Consider the following 18,870-nt stretch of genomic DNA (forward strand, 5'->3'; position numbering starts at 1 on the left):
CTTACAAGACCCCGGCTCACCTGATCCTCAGTGCACAGCCAGTCCGGCAGTGGAAGAGGAGCAGAGAGAATCTGATTTTTCTGATGACAAAGCGTTAGTGCCTGACCAGCTGGCCTTTACTGGTCTCTCCCATCCCACTTTGTTTAAGTCCTTGTTGTTTAAAGCAAAGAACATGGCCCAAATTAGGGCCTGAAGCAAATGTTGGAGAGAAGGTGGGAGAAATTCAGGTTCCTCTGGACCAACTTTTCTTTTACCTAGGCAACTAGATTCACCAGGGTTAGCACCTATTTTGTCTTCTAATAACTGCTGGTTTTATAATATGGATCCAGCGTTCAGGTGCCGGTAGTGGATGGCCTGGTGATGGCTTTGTCCTCATCATCCTTGGCTCCACCAGACCCTGAAGAAGTCCTGAAGGCAGAGGATAAGAAGACTGAGCAATTGCGGAACTTCAGGTTAGAGCTTTTCAGCAGCAGACCGAAACCTCAACTCTGTGAGGCTTCGATCTGTGCTCGCCGCTGGAGCAACCCGAGCCGGCTGGTTTCGGGGCTAAGCCACCCCATAGAGGTGATGAAGAGTGGGGGAGACTGCCTGTAGGGTTGAGGAGAGTCGCATCTCTCCTCCCCAGCTGGCCATTACTCTTACTCTTACTCGGGCTCCCTTTGAGCCGCTGAGATCTGTTAGTCTACATTTGCTGACTACAAAGGTAGCATTCCTGGTAGCAATAATGTCAGCTAAAAGGATCTTGGAACTGGCATCTCTGTTGGTTCAGGAAGACCTATGTATCTTTCACCCAGATAAGGTGGTCCTGAGATTGGATCCGACTTTTGTACCTAAGGTCAATTTGTGGTTTCATACAGCTCAGGAACTTACCCTACCTCATTGCTGTCCCATCCTGGGTCATGCATTGGAATGAGCATGGCACACACTTGATGTTCACAGAGCTTTGAATATCTATATTTGACGGACTGCTACCTTTCCTAGAACAGTGTCGCTCTTCGTATCACTTCAACCAGCCACTTTGGGAGGTAAAGTCACACCATCGACTGTAGGCAAGTGGATCCATTCCTGCATTTCTAGAGCCTACGAGAGTAGGTCTCTTTCTGTGCCTCGGGGTGTGACGGCCCACTCCACAAGGATTGTGGCTACGACGGCAGCTTGGGCCACGCAAACGTCTATTGAAGAGATCTGCGGGCAGCTATGTGGTCTTCATGCTTTCCGTTCATAAGAAGGACATCTTCGCATCGGCAGATGCAGCATTTGGCAGACAGGTTCTGCAGAGGATGCACGCAGACAGGAGTTTATCAGGACCAGACTTGAGCCCTCCCATGGACACTTCAGCTTTGGTATGTCCCTTGGACTGGACTCTCATAACCACATAAAGGAGAAGGAACGTTGGTCTTACCTGATACATTCTTTCTCTTTTGTGGTGAGAGAGTCCAGGCCCACCCTAGGTATGTCTGGTCTGGGGTGTGGGCTGGGGAGGGGGCGAAGTTGTGTTTTTCTTCTTATTCCACCTATATAGAGATGTCCGGTCTGTCATGTGTCTTCGCCAAAAGCTGGGGAAAGCTGGCAACAGAGGCGGAGCTAAAGCAGCTTTGACAGACGCAGTCCAATCAGCAAGGAGACGGAGTTAACCCTTGGACTAGACTCTCTCACCACAAAAGAGGAAGAACGTTATCAGGAAGGCCCAATGCTCCTTTTCCTACTGACTTCTAAATAACTCAGGATTTCTAGAACAAAACATCTAACAGAGAACAACTGTGAATGGACTCTAAACTTGTGCCTTCAGCAAGTAAGGGATCCTCAAGCTGGAAGTTAAATCCAGCAATGGAGGAGGGGCAGAGGGAAGAAAGGAGAGAGGGGATAGGGAAGAAGTTAGTTAAATCTTTGAAAATCAAATAGAATTTCATATGATAAACCAAGAGAATGATCTAGATTGAGGTGTCAAACTCACGTCATCATGGTATCACGTGATGCATCGGGACTTTTTCCCCCTTCACTAAACCGGGCATGGGGATGGCCAGCATGTGACACATCCAGCCCATGGACCAGCTGTTAGGAATGTAAGTCACCTAACAGTTATTTGGGTTGGAACTATATAAACTAGGATAGACATTTTAATACTATGCCTTTAAGAGAATACTAAATCTGTAATTGGGTGTGGTTCTGCAAATGGCCATAAGATGGAGCCAGAAACCTGGGTTGTCTTAGTCTCAGAAGAGAGTGTGAGTGAGTCTCTGTTTCCTTCAGTTGGAGAGTATTGCCGTTCCTCCTAATTGACTATTATTCTTGGATTTGATGTAAGTCTGTTCCTGAACTGTTTTTGATACTGGACTTTTTTATTGGATTATCCCTGGACTGAAAACTGACTGATTTAACCGTGAATGACTTGGACTGTGTTTGAACTTTGCTTAAACATTTATTGGAAGTAACAACCTACATTTACTGTACAGTGTATCTGTGTGCTGCGTGGGTATTATTCAACATTACTCTCACTACGCCTCCCTGTACGCGCTCATTCTCCTAACAGGGAATTACCTCATCACCAGCAGTTTGACAGCCCTGATCTAGATGATAATGACTGGATTTACGAAAGAGGTTTACTAAAGCTTCTGGGATAGGAAAAAGAAAAACTGAAAACACTTGAATGGAAAATCAAGAGTTAGTAGCAAAAGAAAGGAATATACAGTTGGTTGGTTTGATCAAGGTTAAAATAAGTCATAGTTCTGTAAAAGCTCAGGCAAACTTTTATGGACTTTTTTGCTGACACCAGAACTAAAAACATGATGATTTGTGGATTTACACATAAAGAATGGATAGAAGAGGGACTGAAGAATTATTACATTTGTTTATACATGTGATGAAGATCAGAAGGCACTTTTTATGTTTCTTTATCTTTCTTTGTACTTTTTATTCCTTCTATTTTTCTTTTGTCAACTTTAGTTTGTATGTGCGTTTATTACTGTAATGCGAATTTTCAATAAGTTTTGGCTCTAGTGGCTCCCATGGAGACCACTGTTGTAGTAATAGCAACACTGTTACATTTTTCAGCAGGTGTTTTAAATGTTAAATTATTTGCAATGATCTGCAGGTTCTATTTTGCAGATCTGACCAATCAGGAAATTGTTCCAATAGGGATTTGATCTTCAAGCTAAGTCTCACAATCAAGAAATTGAACCTGAATAGAGATTAGATCAGTGGTTCTCAACCTTCCCAATGCCGCAACCCTTTAATACAGTTCCTCATGTTCTGGTGACCCCCAACCATAGAATTATGGCTCAGTTCCTAAGACCATCGAAAATATGTGTTTTCCGATGGTCTTAGGCAACCCCTGTGAAAGGGTCGTTCACAGGTTGAGAACCACTGGATTAGATGTTTCAGCAAGACAATTATTCAAAACATAGCTCAAGATCAACCATGAAGTAACTACAGAAATAGCCTACACAGTTCCCAGTCTTGATATAATTAAAAATCTGTAGGGAGATTACAGATGTTATGCATGTAGAGATCTAAGAACATTTTTCATTTCTTTTCTTTATTACTTACATTTCTATGCCACTCCATTATAAACTTTCTGAACAGCACAGAACATAAACCAGAATTTTTAAAGATGCCACCATTTTTATATATGAACTAGATGTGATTTACAAAGAGGGAGGGTAGAAGAATCCAAAAGCAAAAATAAACTCTTAGTTGCAAGCTCAGTTGCAAATAACATTTGGAAGCTGTTATCTTTTGCCAAAGAAGGTGTTACAAAGCACTGATTGGAAGAATACCCAAATTTCTGTGCCTGCCATATTCAGTGTGTTTTATTCTTTTGAATCTGTAAACAAGAACACATAAATGTCAAATATGCATTCAAATTTAGAGAAAGATATATTTAGCTTTGCACTTTTAGGTTAAATATTGAATCATTAATAAGAGTATAGAAAATATCATTCAAAAAGCTATCAAGACACAGCAAAAAGACTACCACTTTTTAAGCAAATAAGTTTTTAAAATGTTCTCGTGCAATATAAAATCAGTATATATTTAGTGATATTTAGTGATGTAAGCTCCTGAAAAGGGTAGATTGATTTTGAAGTATCATACAATGGTAAATAATTGTATAATACTTGGCATTCCATGGTTTATGTAGGCTGGTTCTCACATAAGGTTAACACACAATACAGTATTATATGCCTAAACAGGAAGGAACACAAACACATAATGCTTGGCACTCTATCCCACCCATCTTTCCTCTCCTCCCATGCAACTGGGAGGTGGATAAACTAGAACTGACTAAATTATTTGCAGATTCCTGGTTTGCTTTCTTATATGCAGATTGGAAATTATGATTTTAAAATAATATCCTTTGCTCAATAAATCATCCATGGATATCTTTTTTATGACTTATCTAGCTAAAGAGTTTATAGTTTTACTTTCCAATATTGGTTTACCCAAAATTCCAAGCCAAGAATCTGCAGAACTGAAATGAAATCTGCTTTAGTTTGACTGTTGAAATAAATTCCTTTTGGCAGAATAAAAGAGGGGGACGAATGCTCAAAACAAGAGACATCAGAGCCCTTGAGCTCAACATTTCATGCAAGCACATAACACTTATTGAAGGAAACTAAATCATGGCTTAGAATCCACTTAGGAATTGTGTGCTCACACATACCTAGGAATCTTAGGAATTTCTCTACATGTTAATTCTTGATTCTCTTTAGAAATGATTCTTTTTGTATACAGTATAAATAAAAAAGCTATTATATTAATCCATAATATTTAGATGTTTAGCCTATACTTTTTCCTTAGAAAGACACCTGTAACGCAATATGTCTAAATTGATAATTTAATTTTAACTACATCTCATTATACTTCACCCTTGGCATTCAAACATCAGGAGCTTATTCCTCAAATAGTCTTTACAAGTTCTTCAAGGGATATTAATACTCCCAAGAGTTAAATCTGCTGCTCGGCAACATACCTGAAATATTAACCCTATGTTAAAAATCAAGGGTTTAGTTAATCTGAGCACAGCAAACAAGAGAAACAAAACAACTTGCCACTTGGCACTCTGCTACTATCCATGTTAATATAATGGGGGGAATGTTTAATATGGAATGCCACAAATCTTTATGCTAAAAATATTCATATGGCAAAGTATTTGCATAATACTCAAAACCTACAAATCTGGACACAGGCTGCCTGCATTCATATGAAGACATTGAAAATTTGAACAGTGAATAGGACCACATATAACCTTATATAGGTATATATCACTCATATCTACACTGATCTATCTTAATTTCCAGAGTTTGGCTCATTGGTAGTAGGAATATGAAGTCTGACACTGCATCATACACATAGTTTCTTTATTAGATATTTCAATCACATGATTCTTGAGGCTTAACATATCCAGAAACCATTTCTTCTCTTGTTGGTTGGAGTTACGTGGGGAAAGTGATTTACCTCTTTCTAAACTTGGCAGGAGGAACCAAGTGCTCTTTCTAGATTGGGATGGGAAGATCAAGCTCATGTCAGCTGCCCTTTTCTAGCCAATGAATGAGGGTCACGCTGGACTTCTTTTGCTTTTCTTTGCCTCCAGGAAAGCTGGAGATGCTACCTGGTTTGAGTCAGAAGTTGAAGTCAAGATGTACATAGTAAGATGAAGCACATCTTCACTGCCTTGATCAGTACTGTAATTGTATTTGGTAATCCTTAATAGTGGTACCCATGGAAGACAATAACAGCAGAAGGTAATCAGTCAGCAGAGCAGAGGCCACAATCTTCTTTAAACATTCCTAAAAGCACTTATGCAAAATACATAATTCCACAGCACCTAAATAAATTGCGGAACACTGTCTCTTTCACTTCAAATTGATGTCTTATTAGTAATTAGCAATGTTTTTGTAAGGATTCAGACACTTTTACAGCCAATTATCCTAACCATTAATTACATCATTATTGAACATGGAATCTGACCACAGAACTTTTAGAAGTATCATCTTTCAAGAATGAAACAAAATTTCGTATGTCATAAATTTGTTTTCTTCTCTTTCCTCATGCTTTCTTCACTGTGAGTTATATATTTGCAAGTCTGAACATAGAGACACCTTTCTACTAATGCTGTAAGTTGCAATGGCAGTCTCTTTCTTAAACATAGTGAGGGGTTTGTGTGTGTGTGTGTGTGTGTGTGTGTGTGTACCCTCAGCTGTGCAAAGGCTGTTGGAGCAGTTAATGTCTAGACAAAAATAACATTTTGGGGGGAAAGGGGAGATTCATTGAGCACCACAACCAACAACTTTTGAATTCTGGGCAGTTACTTCTGCATGAAAAAAATATTCTCATTCAGTAACTGAACAAAGTAACATTTCCTGAACAATAAACTGAGGCATGTTAATTTTAAGATTCTAAATTACAACCGTGTCTTTTAACAACAAAGTCCCCACTCCCAATTACAGTTCACTGAGGACTATCTGTAAATAAAAGAAATGAATAAATATTAAAGTAGATACAAGAATAAATGCTAAGCAGACTACTGTTGACACTATTCTATCAAATGGGGCTGCCACTGGAAAACACTACTTCCAGTAACCCTAACCCTACTCCCCTTCCATCACATATATCTGGGATGCCCTAAACATCCCTATTCACAATGAGCATGCAAGGTAAGCTGGCAATAGAGGAAGACAGCAGTTCTGAGGATGACTGAGAGCCAAGACAAATAGAGCGTTAAATGTTAAAACTGGAACTTTGAATCATCTACTGAAAAAACAATGCCCCCTACAGATGCTGGAATATGGTTGCAACAAGCTGTAACAGATGCCTCCTCCTAGTATATGGGCAGCTGCCCTGCTTCAACTACAGTTCTGAAGTGGTGTTTAAAGGGAGTCCCATGGAAAAAAACACCACAGTAATCTAATCTTGTGGTGATAAGGGCATGAGTCATTGTTGCCAAGGCTTTCCATGACAAAATTGCACTTCTAAGAACACAGACATAACTATGCCAAATGTTATAAATTGTTGATTTTGGTCGACTCATTATGCATCACCTGTTCTCTACAGGCAGAGTAACTAAACTGTTTTTTTACAGGTAACTAAACTCACCTTATGTGACTGTCAGTTCAATTTTCTGCACGTCAACCCAAATTCAATGCGACTTGTTCCCAGGAGAGATTCAGGTAGACTGCAGCTTGAATTCAAAAGGTCCAAAAGACTGGTCCACACAAATCACATCCCCATATCAATAATTTGAGATTTCAGAACATCCCTTTTTAACTTCATACCCCTCCCTAGAGTTTCAAAAGCAGTTTGTTTATATTGCAGACTGAGAAAAGACTGCCCTTTGGGGAAAACATACATTATTTTTTCTCCCCCCATTGCACTTCCCCATTGGACTTCCCCCACCTCTCCTCTCACAATACACTCCACAACTTTTTAACAATCTCCCAGTCAATTATACAGGCTATCTATTTTATATACTTTGTAACAGCAATAATTAAAGGCACTTAAGGCTGATTCACATAGATAAATACCACTACAAAAATAAGTTTATTTATTTAATGAGACTCATTCCGAAGTCAAGGTATTTCAACTCAGTGGTTCAGAATACAGAAATGCAACAAATTGCCCGTTGAAAACTATCACACTTGGAAGAAATACAAGATATCTTTACAGTATCTCCACAGGCTTGTACTACTGCATCTTGTTTTATATCTTGATGTTGAGTTATGTATCTTGATGTTGAATCAAAAGAATAGCCTGTTTTGTACTTTAACTCTTGCAGTTAGGATAATACCCTTTCAGATATAATCTTGCCTCAACCAGTATTCATTGTATAAACTGCCCCCTGAGTAGTTATTTAAAATGAATCATGTACAGCCTTTCAATTACAAACTTCCAGTGTGCAGTCATGTACAATTATATCAATACAATTGATGTAAATTTATTTGGAAAAACTATTGAGATATTGGTTTGAATGTATACTCAACAGACAAGCCATAGACTTGATGCTTATCTCTATGTTAGAAAGGGTAAGAATATGCTTTTGTAAATAAATCTGGAATCATTTCAATATTTTTCTTGCCTGAAAATTAATTTAATAGTTCATGAATACCATGATGGCATTGAAAGCTCAAGGTCTTGATAGACATATATCATTTGGGGGGGTGGGGGGGGAGAGGAGAGACACTCTTCCTGAGCATCTGGCTATAGGAATGCAGGTTAATGTCACCAGATAATTGCCATTAATCAATTATCAATTTAACTATCAATCATGAAACACTAAACAGTCTTACCTGGTATTTTGCTACCACCAAACCATTCATCCTTTTGCTCTAACTTGGCTGTGCATACTCTACCCACTAGGCACCATTTCTCTCATCATTTTTCCATTTGCAACCCATGAGCAGAAAGGGCCATCCTCTTTTGAATGACTTCAGAAACTAACAATACAGCCAAATTTCTCTGGCAATATTTTTATTTTTCTAATTTCATCACCGCACATTCTATTTTCATTATGGAAGTTCATACAGTCTCCCTTTACTTTATCAAAATCCAATAGATTGTGAAGCATGAAGGATCGCCCCTATTTTACCAGTTGCATGGTAACAAGAATAGTAAAGGTTTAGATCCATTTAATATAAATTTAAACTCTGGGCAAATAGTCTATTAATTATTCTTGCTCTTGTAATCTAGTACAGGTAGTACTCAATTTAAAATGGTTCGTTTAGTGATTGTTTGCAGTTACAAAGGCACTGAAAGTAACTTATGACTGTTTTCCACTTAGGACCGTTGTAGTATCCCCATGGTCACATGATCAAAACTCAGATGCTTGTAAATTGATTCATATTTATGACGGTTGTGGTGTCCCAGAGTGATGTGATCACTTTCAATGATCTTCTGACAAGCAAAATCAATGTGATGTCAGATTCAATTAACTATGTTATTTAACTCAACAACTTCAGTGATAACAACTCTGGCAAGGAAAGTCATAACATAGGTCAAACTCACTTAACAAATGTTTCACTTAGCAACAGAAGTGTTGGGCTTAATTGTGGTCATAAGTCAAGGACTACTTGTATTCTACAATTTCAAAACTAAATGTACTTTGTGCAATTTAGAGCCAAAATTATATTTGTCTCATGATGTTTGGCCTTCTGTGCATCCATATACTTCTATTTTATCTGAACAAGTTCATTTAAATTCAATTTGAATTCCTGGAAAAGCTAAATGTACATTACTTGTTTACTCAGATATACACAGAATGGCTTATTAATTGTAACCTAAAATTATCACTAATGCATCTTGTATTTAATACAATACTGCAGTCAAACCAGAATAAATGGACTACTTGTAAATACTCCTAAATGTCAGCTTTTAAACTATTACTTCAGTTCCTGTTTCCAATATTTCTTGATTTCCTATTTTTCAAAGCCAGTCCCTAAACTATTGAACATTGTGTCTCTTGTCTTACAGATGTTCCAAAATCTTAATGCAAAACACGTTCACTTATCTTGTTTAACTCACTGAAATTCACCCTCAAATATTTCACGCTCCAGAATGCATTGAATGATATAAACTATTACAATATTTTTACTGGGTCTGATGCAAGTAGGCAAGTAAATAGCTGCTTTTTAAGTTACTCATTGGAAAAGGGGTTCAATTAAGTACAGTAAAGAAACTTTGAATAGCTACAGGGAAATGAGGAAAGATAATCTTTAAAAATGGAACAGCATCTTCTATGAGCTTGTTAAACTATTTTAAAAAACATTTAAATAGTTCTTACCATCATTTAGTTTGGAAGCAACAGAACAACTTCTGTTCCAAATAATTTTACCCTCTAACCACAGACCATAAAGCGAGAAGAATATATAATTATAAATTATATGCATTCTGTAAATAAATTGATACAGGAAAAAGCCATAGTAGTTTATCATCCAAAATAACTCCTTAGTCTGTATAAAAATTAACAAAGAATGTTTCACCAAGGATTCCTATAAAATCCAAATACATTTTTAATAGTTTTTCTTCCAGTTTCCCCTCATTCTGACTTCCAACTGAAATGCCTGAAATTCTATCCACACCCACAGACTTAACATTCAATAAAATTAATGCTACAATTCAGCAACCTTTTTAGTTTCCTGCTGAACTGTACTGCCTGAACAGGGATTAATCCAGAAGCAGCCTGACTTTCCCAGTTTCTTTTGACAAGCATTGACACCACTAAACCAAGATGATCAAAATGCTCCCTGTGAAATGAATGAGAACTGCGGATAATTAAGATACTAACTACTTCAGCTAGTTCAACCCCTTGCATAATGGCAAGCCACGATTTGTGTGCTCACACATTCCAAACTTGCATACATTTACTAGAAAATAAATTTTACTGGTTCCAAAGGCACAGATTTACTAATACTCAATCATATTTCCAGTACATTTTCTCAGGACGTCTCTATTCTGACTTTATATTTATAAAGTCTACGGAGCGGCTTGAAGAATAACTGTTTTAGGAACTGCAGACGAAATGCTCCTATTGAATTTGCTGGGTTTTCAGAGACCGGAGAAGCGCTGCCTTATTAAGATTACGAGGCGTACATCGACCTCGATTAAGGTTAACATTCGTGCAATATATATCCCCCCCTCCCTCCCCCCACAAAGATTGCGAGCGAAGGCTACACGAGATGCGCTGCTAATCCTCCGGAAGGCAGTCAAAATTCTTTCACGGATTACAGTCCGTGAGGGTGAGCATTAGAACAAAACCCACAAAGTTATGCACGACTTCTGGGCCCGAAAGAAAGCCCAAACAAAGCAACAAAGGCCAGGCTGAAATTCCCAGATGTTCTCTCGCCGGACAGAAGACCCGTAAAACCCCCTCGTATACAGTCTGAAAGCCAAGTTGTTTTAAGCGGGTTTTCGTTTCACCAACTTGGGCTCAGGCCAAACTCCGCGTTCCCGGGCGACGCTTCTAAGTTCTTTCCGGAGGGAGCGAAAGAGCGCGCGCGCAGACGGGGGAGGGGGGGAGAGGGATTCTTGTTCCAGGCTACTTTAAAATGCTTTTTAAACACCCACCCACACCCACCCACCCACCTACCTACCTACCTACCTACATATATACACACACCGCATCAGTCTCCAACTCCGGGAGCTTTGTCACGATGCCCCGGAGGGGGCGAGTGGGGCAGAGCCACCGAAAATGTAAAGCGAAGATACTTTCCTTGAGAAGCCGTCTGTTAAGGCCCCTATCCGGAGTGAGCCCGGATAGGATGCACCCGAAATGAAAATCAGGACTTCAGGAAAGGGGGGGGGGAGGGCGCGCGGGTAAGCTAAGGCTCTTGCCGGAGAGAGAGAGAGAGAAGGACGGAGCGATCGGGGTTGAGATAACCGCGCGGGAGCCGAGCCGGCCGCTCGGCTTTACTCGCTCATTACCTGCGCCACGAGCGGTACCAGGGTCTGCTCCACCGAGCGCGAACGGATCTGGAGCCCCAGCATCGGTTCCCAACCCAGAGCCGAAGCGGGAGGCGAGCGCGGCCACGCGAGTCCGCAGCTGCCGCTACCACCGGGGAACGCGGCCATTGCTCCGGCGCTACACAGCTCGCTCTTTTCCGACTCTCCCGCCCGCACGGGACCTGCCGGGGAGAGGAGGAGGAGGAGGAGGCGGGAGGCGAAGCCAAGGCTCTCTTTTGCTTGACTGGGCTCCGCCCGCTCTCCACCTCCTCCTCCTCCGTCTTCCCGCCTTCTGCCCTCGCCCTTCCCTCCAGCTGCAAACGGGACACGGGTCTCCCCTGAGCGGATCGGTGTGATCTCGTGATCCTTCGGGCGTGTAATTTTCACGGGCGGGAAAATTACACAGTGTTGTAGCTGTTATCAGCATTCAGCCTCCTCCCGTGTACGCGTCTGCTGGTTTTTATTTCCCGTTCTCTTCAGGATCCCAAATCCGAAGTAAGCAATCAGTTTTGGAGTGGCAGGGTTACAAAAACCGTCAAAAACCAAAACCAAGTTAAGATGAAATTTGATCGAGTTTAACATATTGGCCAATGCAGCCGGTAAATTTGCAGCTGATCTGATAAACTGCGGTTGCGTGAGCCCAAACATCGCACAAACCACAGACAAAAAGATTTCCTTCGGACGCGTTACTTTCCATTTGGTTATGCTAAGTGAGCCGATGATGGCAGCATATCGTGCAGTTTATTTGTTGACTAAATTCCTACACAAAGACAAAAAAAATATACAGTTATTTATATTATACATAAATAGAATTATACATATAGTACCTAAATTACGTTAAAGTACGTTAAATGTGTGAATTGCAATTTTCATTCCAACACATTTTTTTGATGTGACCTTTGAACACTTCTAAGTACAATAACTGAAAAGAAAATATTAATAAAACACTGTAATTGGTGTATTGGCTTGGCATATGGGCCAACTATTTTTTGGTAGGACCTGTATGTATAAAGTTTCCACATACAGGTAGTCCTCAACTTACAACACTTGGTTTAGTGACTGTTCGAAGTTACAATGGCACTGAAAAGAAGTGACTTAAGACCATTTTTCACACTTATGACCATTGTAGCATCTCCATTGTCATGTGATTTACATTTAGCTACTTGACAGCTGACTTACATTTATGACAGCTGCAGTGTCCCGGAGTCATGTGATCCGCTTTTGTCATGTGATTTACATTCGGATACTTGACAACTGACTCACATTTATGATGGCTGCAGTGTCCCGGAGTCATGTGATCCGCTTTTGTGACCTGACAAGCAAAGTCAACAGGGAAATTAGATTCACTTAACAACCATGTTATTAATTTAACAAGTGCAGTGATTCACTTAACAAATAAGACAAGAAAAGTCCTAAAATGGGGCAAAACTCACTTAACAAATTCCTCACTTAATAACATAATTTTTTGGCTCAATTGTGGTCGTAGGTTGAGGACGACTTGTATAAGGCTGCCCAACTCTCAGTCTAGATCACATACAAATTTAAAAAAATACAGGAAATCAAATTTAAAAATAAGTCAGGAAAAGTAAACATGCATCAATTTTCTCGATTCAGAGAAACACAAATCCCCAACCTAAACCAGAGCTCAGAGAAAAAGAAATATCCTCAAGGCTCAGGGCAGATTGAACCTTCAGGGGGATACTATTCCAGGCCCAGATTGCAGGCAGAGAAGGCATTAAGGTCCCATTAGATGGGATTTCGAACATGCCCATTGTCAGATTAGATAAATTGGAAAAATGCCATCCCTCAGAACAGTTACGCCATGAAGTGCTTTGGAGTGACAATTAGAATTTTGAATTGCACTTGAAAAATGATAGATAAGCATGCAGAGCTGAAGCCCATAACTGCTTGCTGCCCTATGTTCTGGACCAGCTGTATCATCTCAATGGTCTTCAAGGGCAGCCCTGTGCAAAGCCCATTACGGTAGTTCACATGCAAGGTAACCAGCTTAAAGTGACTGTGAAAAGACATTCTAAGTCCATGAAATGGGGCAACTGGTGTACCAAATCTGAGCAAAGACTGTCTTGTCCACAGCTGCTCTTCATGTAAGAGCTGTGAATTCAAAGAACCATCAAATTGTGCCCTAGTTCTATCTGAGAAAATGCAGACTTTTCAGAAATGAAAAATTCAAAACTAGGTTGCCAGTCTCTCTGAGTGCTGAGCTTAAGCCTGTCCTTCCCCACAACAGGTGCTGGGTCAAAACTTTGACACCATCACTTCTTGACCCATGATACAGATAACATCAGCATACTGAATCTCATTATTTCAATGTAAAAATGTATAGGATTGCAATCATAAAGCCTAATTCTATGTATATTTGGAAATAAGATTAATTGTATTCAGTAGGTCTTTCTCACAAGTAAACATACCTAGAGTTGTGGCTTTAGGATTCAGTTATTAAACAGTTTTACCTGAAATAAATGTTTTAATGCAATTCTACTGATAATTCAAGCTTTATTGTGCCTCATTATTCATGTTGTAAATTATTTCATGAAACTGTTGTAAAGAGTGATGCGTATGTTTTTTTAGCCAGAAGAGCAAAAAAGGTTTAAAATAAAAATTATCTTTTTAAAAAAGAAATATTAACTATTACCTGCTATTCCTACAACCTGCTATAAAGTAAGAGGGTTTAAGCCTCAGGCACTTGTGAAGAAAGTGGAGCAGGGGTGGGATTCTACCAGTTTGCACCTATTGGCTAGAACCGGTTGTTAACATTCCAAGCAGTTCCGAGAACAGGTTGTTAGAAGAAATTACTGGCCTGATCCTGTAAGGAAGGCAGGAGGGAAACATTCTGGTGTTGCTTACAGAAACTGCCTCTCTGTTAACCCTTATTACGTTCTTGACAGGACTACTAGACTTCCTGTCTCAGGAACTTCTCTGGAGTTTTTTCCCCTCCTCTGCTGGTACTTTGCTTGTGGGGAGTGACCATTCAAAGTTACAATGGCACTGAAAAAAGTGACTTAGGACCATTTTTCACACTTACGACTGTTGCAGCATCCCCACAGTCATGAGAGGCCAGGTGAGGAGATGCATGCCTCGATGTAAGTGATATTGAGTTGGCCATGCCCAGGCAATAACATGACCATTGCTCAACATGACCATTGCTCAGAATACCACTGGAAGGGGCTAAAATTAAGTAGCATTTGTCACAGAACATGGCAGCTACCAGTTGATCTGAGTGATTCCCAAAGCTAAATAAAGTCAGATCTAGTTAATACTTGGATGAGAAACATCAAGAAATCTCAGGTCTGAAGATTAGACTGGAAGTAAAACAAAAATATTCCAGAAGCAGGCAACGGAAAGCCACTTCTATACTGCTGCGAAGGAAAGTACATATCTGTGTTTACCTAATTACCAGAAGTAACCTAGTTACTTTTGTCTGATGTCTGGTTTTTTTTTGAAAGAGCAGCTATTTTAATACTTGGAGAGGTTGTGAATGCAACAAAAAAAGGTGAGATTTGCTGTTGATACTTGATGTTGCTATCATTACAATCCCATTGCAAGGCTGAAGGAATACTTAATTAGGCAGTATACATAGTACATTAACATCATTTTGTACAATGCTCTTTGTGGAAATCCAATTACTCATTCAGCTGCTAGTCATCACATATTTTTATATAATTTTATTAAAAGTTTAAGATAAAAGATAAAATCTAACAACTAATATTTAGAATGAATATAAAAAAGGAAATATGAAAAAAATCGAAACTAGAAAAAATGAAAAGACGAAAGAAAAAATATAAAGAAATTACGTGATTTTCTTTTAAAGCAGTTGTAAGTATAAACATAAATTAACCTCTTGTTCTATGGTTACAGCATTGCTTACATTTTTCTGTAATCTATTTTTTAATCATCAAAACTTTTAACAGCTTTGTTATGATTTATAATGTTATAATAGTAATTTATATACACTGATGTTTAAAATCTTGTTTCATGTTTATAAAGACATAACATCAAAATCTCATTGTTTCTGTTTCAAATAAATCAACGTCAATAAAAAGTTTCTAATCAGCATTATTGTTACTATCTTGCAGTACTTGGAAAATTTTGGGGTTTGGATGAGCGACAACAGACATGACTCTGCTAATTGCACTAGGATCCAATTCCTCCTTCCTGTGCACACGTTGCTCCCTTCTTCTCAATCTTGTTCAATTTAATTTTAACTGAATTTTAAATGTAAGATCTCTATTGTTTTAATGTTTTATGTGGCATTATTATGGAATGAATGTAAGCCACTTAGAGGCAAGATGGGCAGCATGTAAGTTTAATAATTAAATAAATTATATTTGGATGTCATTAATTAAAACTGTCAATTTGCCCATTTTGGTAAGTTCTATCATCTTCATCATCCATTCCTCCATTATGGGTAAAGTCGAATTTTTCCACTATTGTGCATATAATAGTCTTGCTGTAATTGTCATTTACAAAGACAAAATCATGTTGTTTTTCCAAATGTTTATCTGTCAATCCCAAAAGAAAGGTGTCTGGTTTTAAATGCATATTAATTTTTACAATCTTCTGTATTAGTATATGCAATTGAGTTTATTTTAAGCTTTTTTACATGAATACCAAGCGTGACAAAATGTCTCTTCTTGTTTATTACATTTCCAGCATAATTTTTTTAAAAAAAAAACAAGTTTTATTGATTTTACAAACAAACAAACAAAACAAAACATCATTAAACATAAAAAACATAAAACCTCTTTCCATTGTAAATCTTTACAAGGCAGGTAACACATTGCTTTATATCACATACTTATAATTTATCCCATTTCCATATAAACATGTAAATTCCCTTCACCAAATTCCACATTGTTTCTCTTTAATCATTATTCAATCATATTTCCTTTCTAATTTATCTGCTATTCAATCATCACATTTATATTTTCCTCTGGCTTGTTTATAATTGTTCTCATCTAGTCTTCCTCCGAGATTTTATTATTTAATTCTTAATTGAACACACACACATAAGACATAAACATAAAAACATAAAACTTTCTTTTAGAAAGTAACTTGGCCCCAGATTACCTCTTTTTGTATGGACTTCAATTGAATTCATGCTCTTCTTATATACCATTACCTATCTTGTTTACCATTCTATATCTATTATATAACTCCTCTCCACTTTTGCCTCGTCTTAATTCTGTTTTATATATTTAATCCTGCTTTAAAGAAAAATACTTTTATATCTTTTGTCCATTTCTCCATTTACATCTGTCTCATTTCCAATATAAAAAAGAATAGTTTCCCCTGGAATCACTAATCAGAGTATGATGCCTTTCTATCATTCCCCTAAATTAAAATTTAAAATAACACCTAAATCCCAATCAGATTCTGCTTAGTACATTCTACTATTTCAGAAACCAATACTACAATAATAAATCCATAACAGTCAACACATTAATCCATTAAACTCTATATTTAAACTAATATTTTAAACATTCCCTTTAGTATTTTATTAAAACTTAAAATCATTCATTATTAAACATTTTAAAGTTATACCTTAATATTTTAGTCTTTTATTAGATCTTTAAAAGTTCTGATTATCTACTTATAATACAAATACCACTATTACAATACTCATGTGTACTTTGCAGAATCCCCCTTTTTTTTAAGAAAAAAAACCCCATACATTACCCATTATCCCTAAAAAAAAAAATTATTTTCTCCATCTTGTTTTATACCCTTGTAACTTTTTTCCCCCTTTTCCCTTTCCTTCTTAGCCCGCCTAAACTTTTTACCCGCTCCTCTCCAAACCTCTGCCTTCTTGGTTTCCCCTTTCTGTTGCATTCCTCTTTCCTTTTGCTTTCTAGCATTCTGTTGTTTTTGCATCTTCTTTTTCTCTTTCATAAATATTTTTTTATTTCTTAAGTCCTTCCTTTTCGCTCCTCTCTTTCTCCTTTCTTTCTTAGTCACACCATTTAGTTCATTAAAAATGGCTTCTTCTTCCTCGGCTTCTTCCAGCTGTTGTTTAATTTGCTGACACATGACAAGCACCATATCTAGGAAACAAAGGGCTTCTCCCATAACATCTTTGCCTTCTTTCCTTATTTTTAAATATTGTTTTTTTAGTTCATCAAGAGATAGAGCCATTTTAAACTGTTTCTTCTTCTTTTTCTGTATCCTCTTATTATTATTAAGCCAATCAGTTATTTCCAAACTTAAAACAGTTCCCAAAAGTCCCCAAAACCCGCAATCATCAAACAGTCCAGGCAGAGTACAAACTTCTTCTTTTTACAATTTCTCTTCTAGGGGTGAAGTCAAATTAGGGAAAGAAAAAACGTCCAGTCTGTGCTTTAAATCTTTTTTAGAATTAATTTCTATTCTCTTTATCTTCAAGGCATCTCCTCCAGCAAAGTCTTAGAGTAAATTTTTTTTTCCAAGCCTCTCCCTTCCCACTTATAACAAAGGAGTTTAGGTTTTACCTTCTATTAAAAGGCAGGTTTCCCTTGTCCATTTGTTAATTCCATAAGGGAGGGAGAGTAACTTTCCCTTTTCATCACTTTTCTTCACCACTGAAAACATCAATCGGGAACATTGTAGCGTCCAGAAAAAAGCCAGGTGTTGAATATGTCCTTAAGGTCCCAGTTCGACCAAGAAAAAACTTTCGTTTTAAAACTCCTTCTTCTTCCTCCTGCACATTCTTTATCCAGTTGCCGGCTTCTTTATGGCGGCCATTAAGACCGCCGCTCCACCATCTTGAGAGAAGGGGGTTATTGCTGGCTGGGGAGGGGGTTTGCGATATTCCTCAACCCCTGTCCGGATCCCCCCTTTCTTCAGCTGCCCCAACAGGGCAGCCTTAGCCTCCAAATCCGTCAGGATCGGAGGCACCAAGGCGGCTAGCACAGCAGGGATCGCGGAGAAAAGCGAATCCCTGCTGTCACCGAAGCCGAAAAACTGGAAGACCAGCATAAATTTGAAGTATCTCTATATATGTAGACAGTTTTTCCAACAATACATCATTTTATAAAAATTGTATTTCAGATGAAATGTTAAATTTAAATAGCAGAAGCATTGTTTCTAGTTCTAGTGCCAGCTGAGAATTCTACTCTTGGGTCTATTAGTGTTTGTAGTGCAAAGAAACAATAATGAATATTTAAGAGCACTTGGACAATATTGTCAATACCTCACAATAGTCATCGGTTCAAATGCACTGGAACGTTGGGAGCTGCCTTTCATCAAGGGCATCCAATCAATTGATCTCTAGAACAGCCTTTCCCTATCTGGGGAGTCCAATGTTTTAGACTAGAGCAGCTACTGTGCAAGTGGCTCTGTTAGCTGTGGGCAATGGTAATTGTAAATTAGTCCAACACTTTGAGGCAGTATCAAATTTAAGTAGATTGGTCTGCAATACACTATCTAACAACTGCTCTTCTGGTT

The 18,870-nt window shown here is 38.4% G+C and overlaps 1 protein-coding gene across 1 annotated transcript in view; it reads right to left on the reverse strand.

The window, feature by feature from the left end:
• CTNNAL1 (catenin alpha like 1) overlaps nt 1-11,922 on the reverse strand; it is a 58,596-nt gene extending 46,674 nt beyond the window's left edge. The window contains exon 1 of the mRNA XM_026701024.2: nt 11,413-11,922. Coding sequence (XP_026556809.1) covers nt 11,413-11,559 — 147 coding nt within the window. The 5' untranslated portion in view covers nt 11,560-11,922. The remainder of the gene's footprint in view (nt 1-11,412) is intronic.
• Nucleotides 11,923-18,870: the final 6,948 nt, after the last annotated feature.

The sequence above is a fragment of the Pseudonaja textilis genome, chromosome 3, assembly GCF_049901715.1.
Source record: "Pseudonaja textilis isolate UNSWEBS1 chromosome 3, rPseTex1.2, whole genome shotgun sequence".
NCBI classification, from domain to species: Eukaryota; Metazoa; Chordata; class Lepidosauria; order Squamata; family Elapidae; genus Pseudonaja; species Pseudonaja textilis.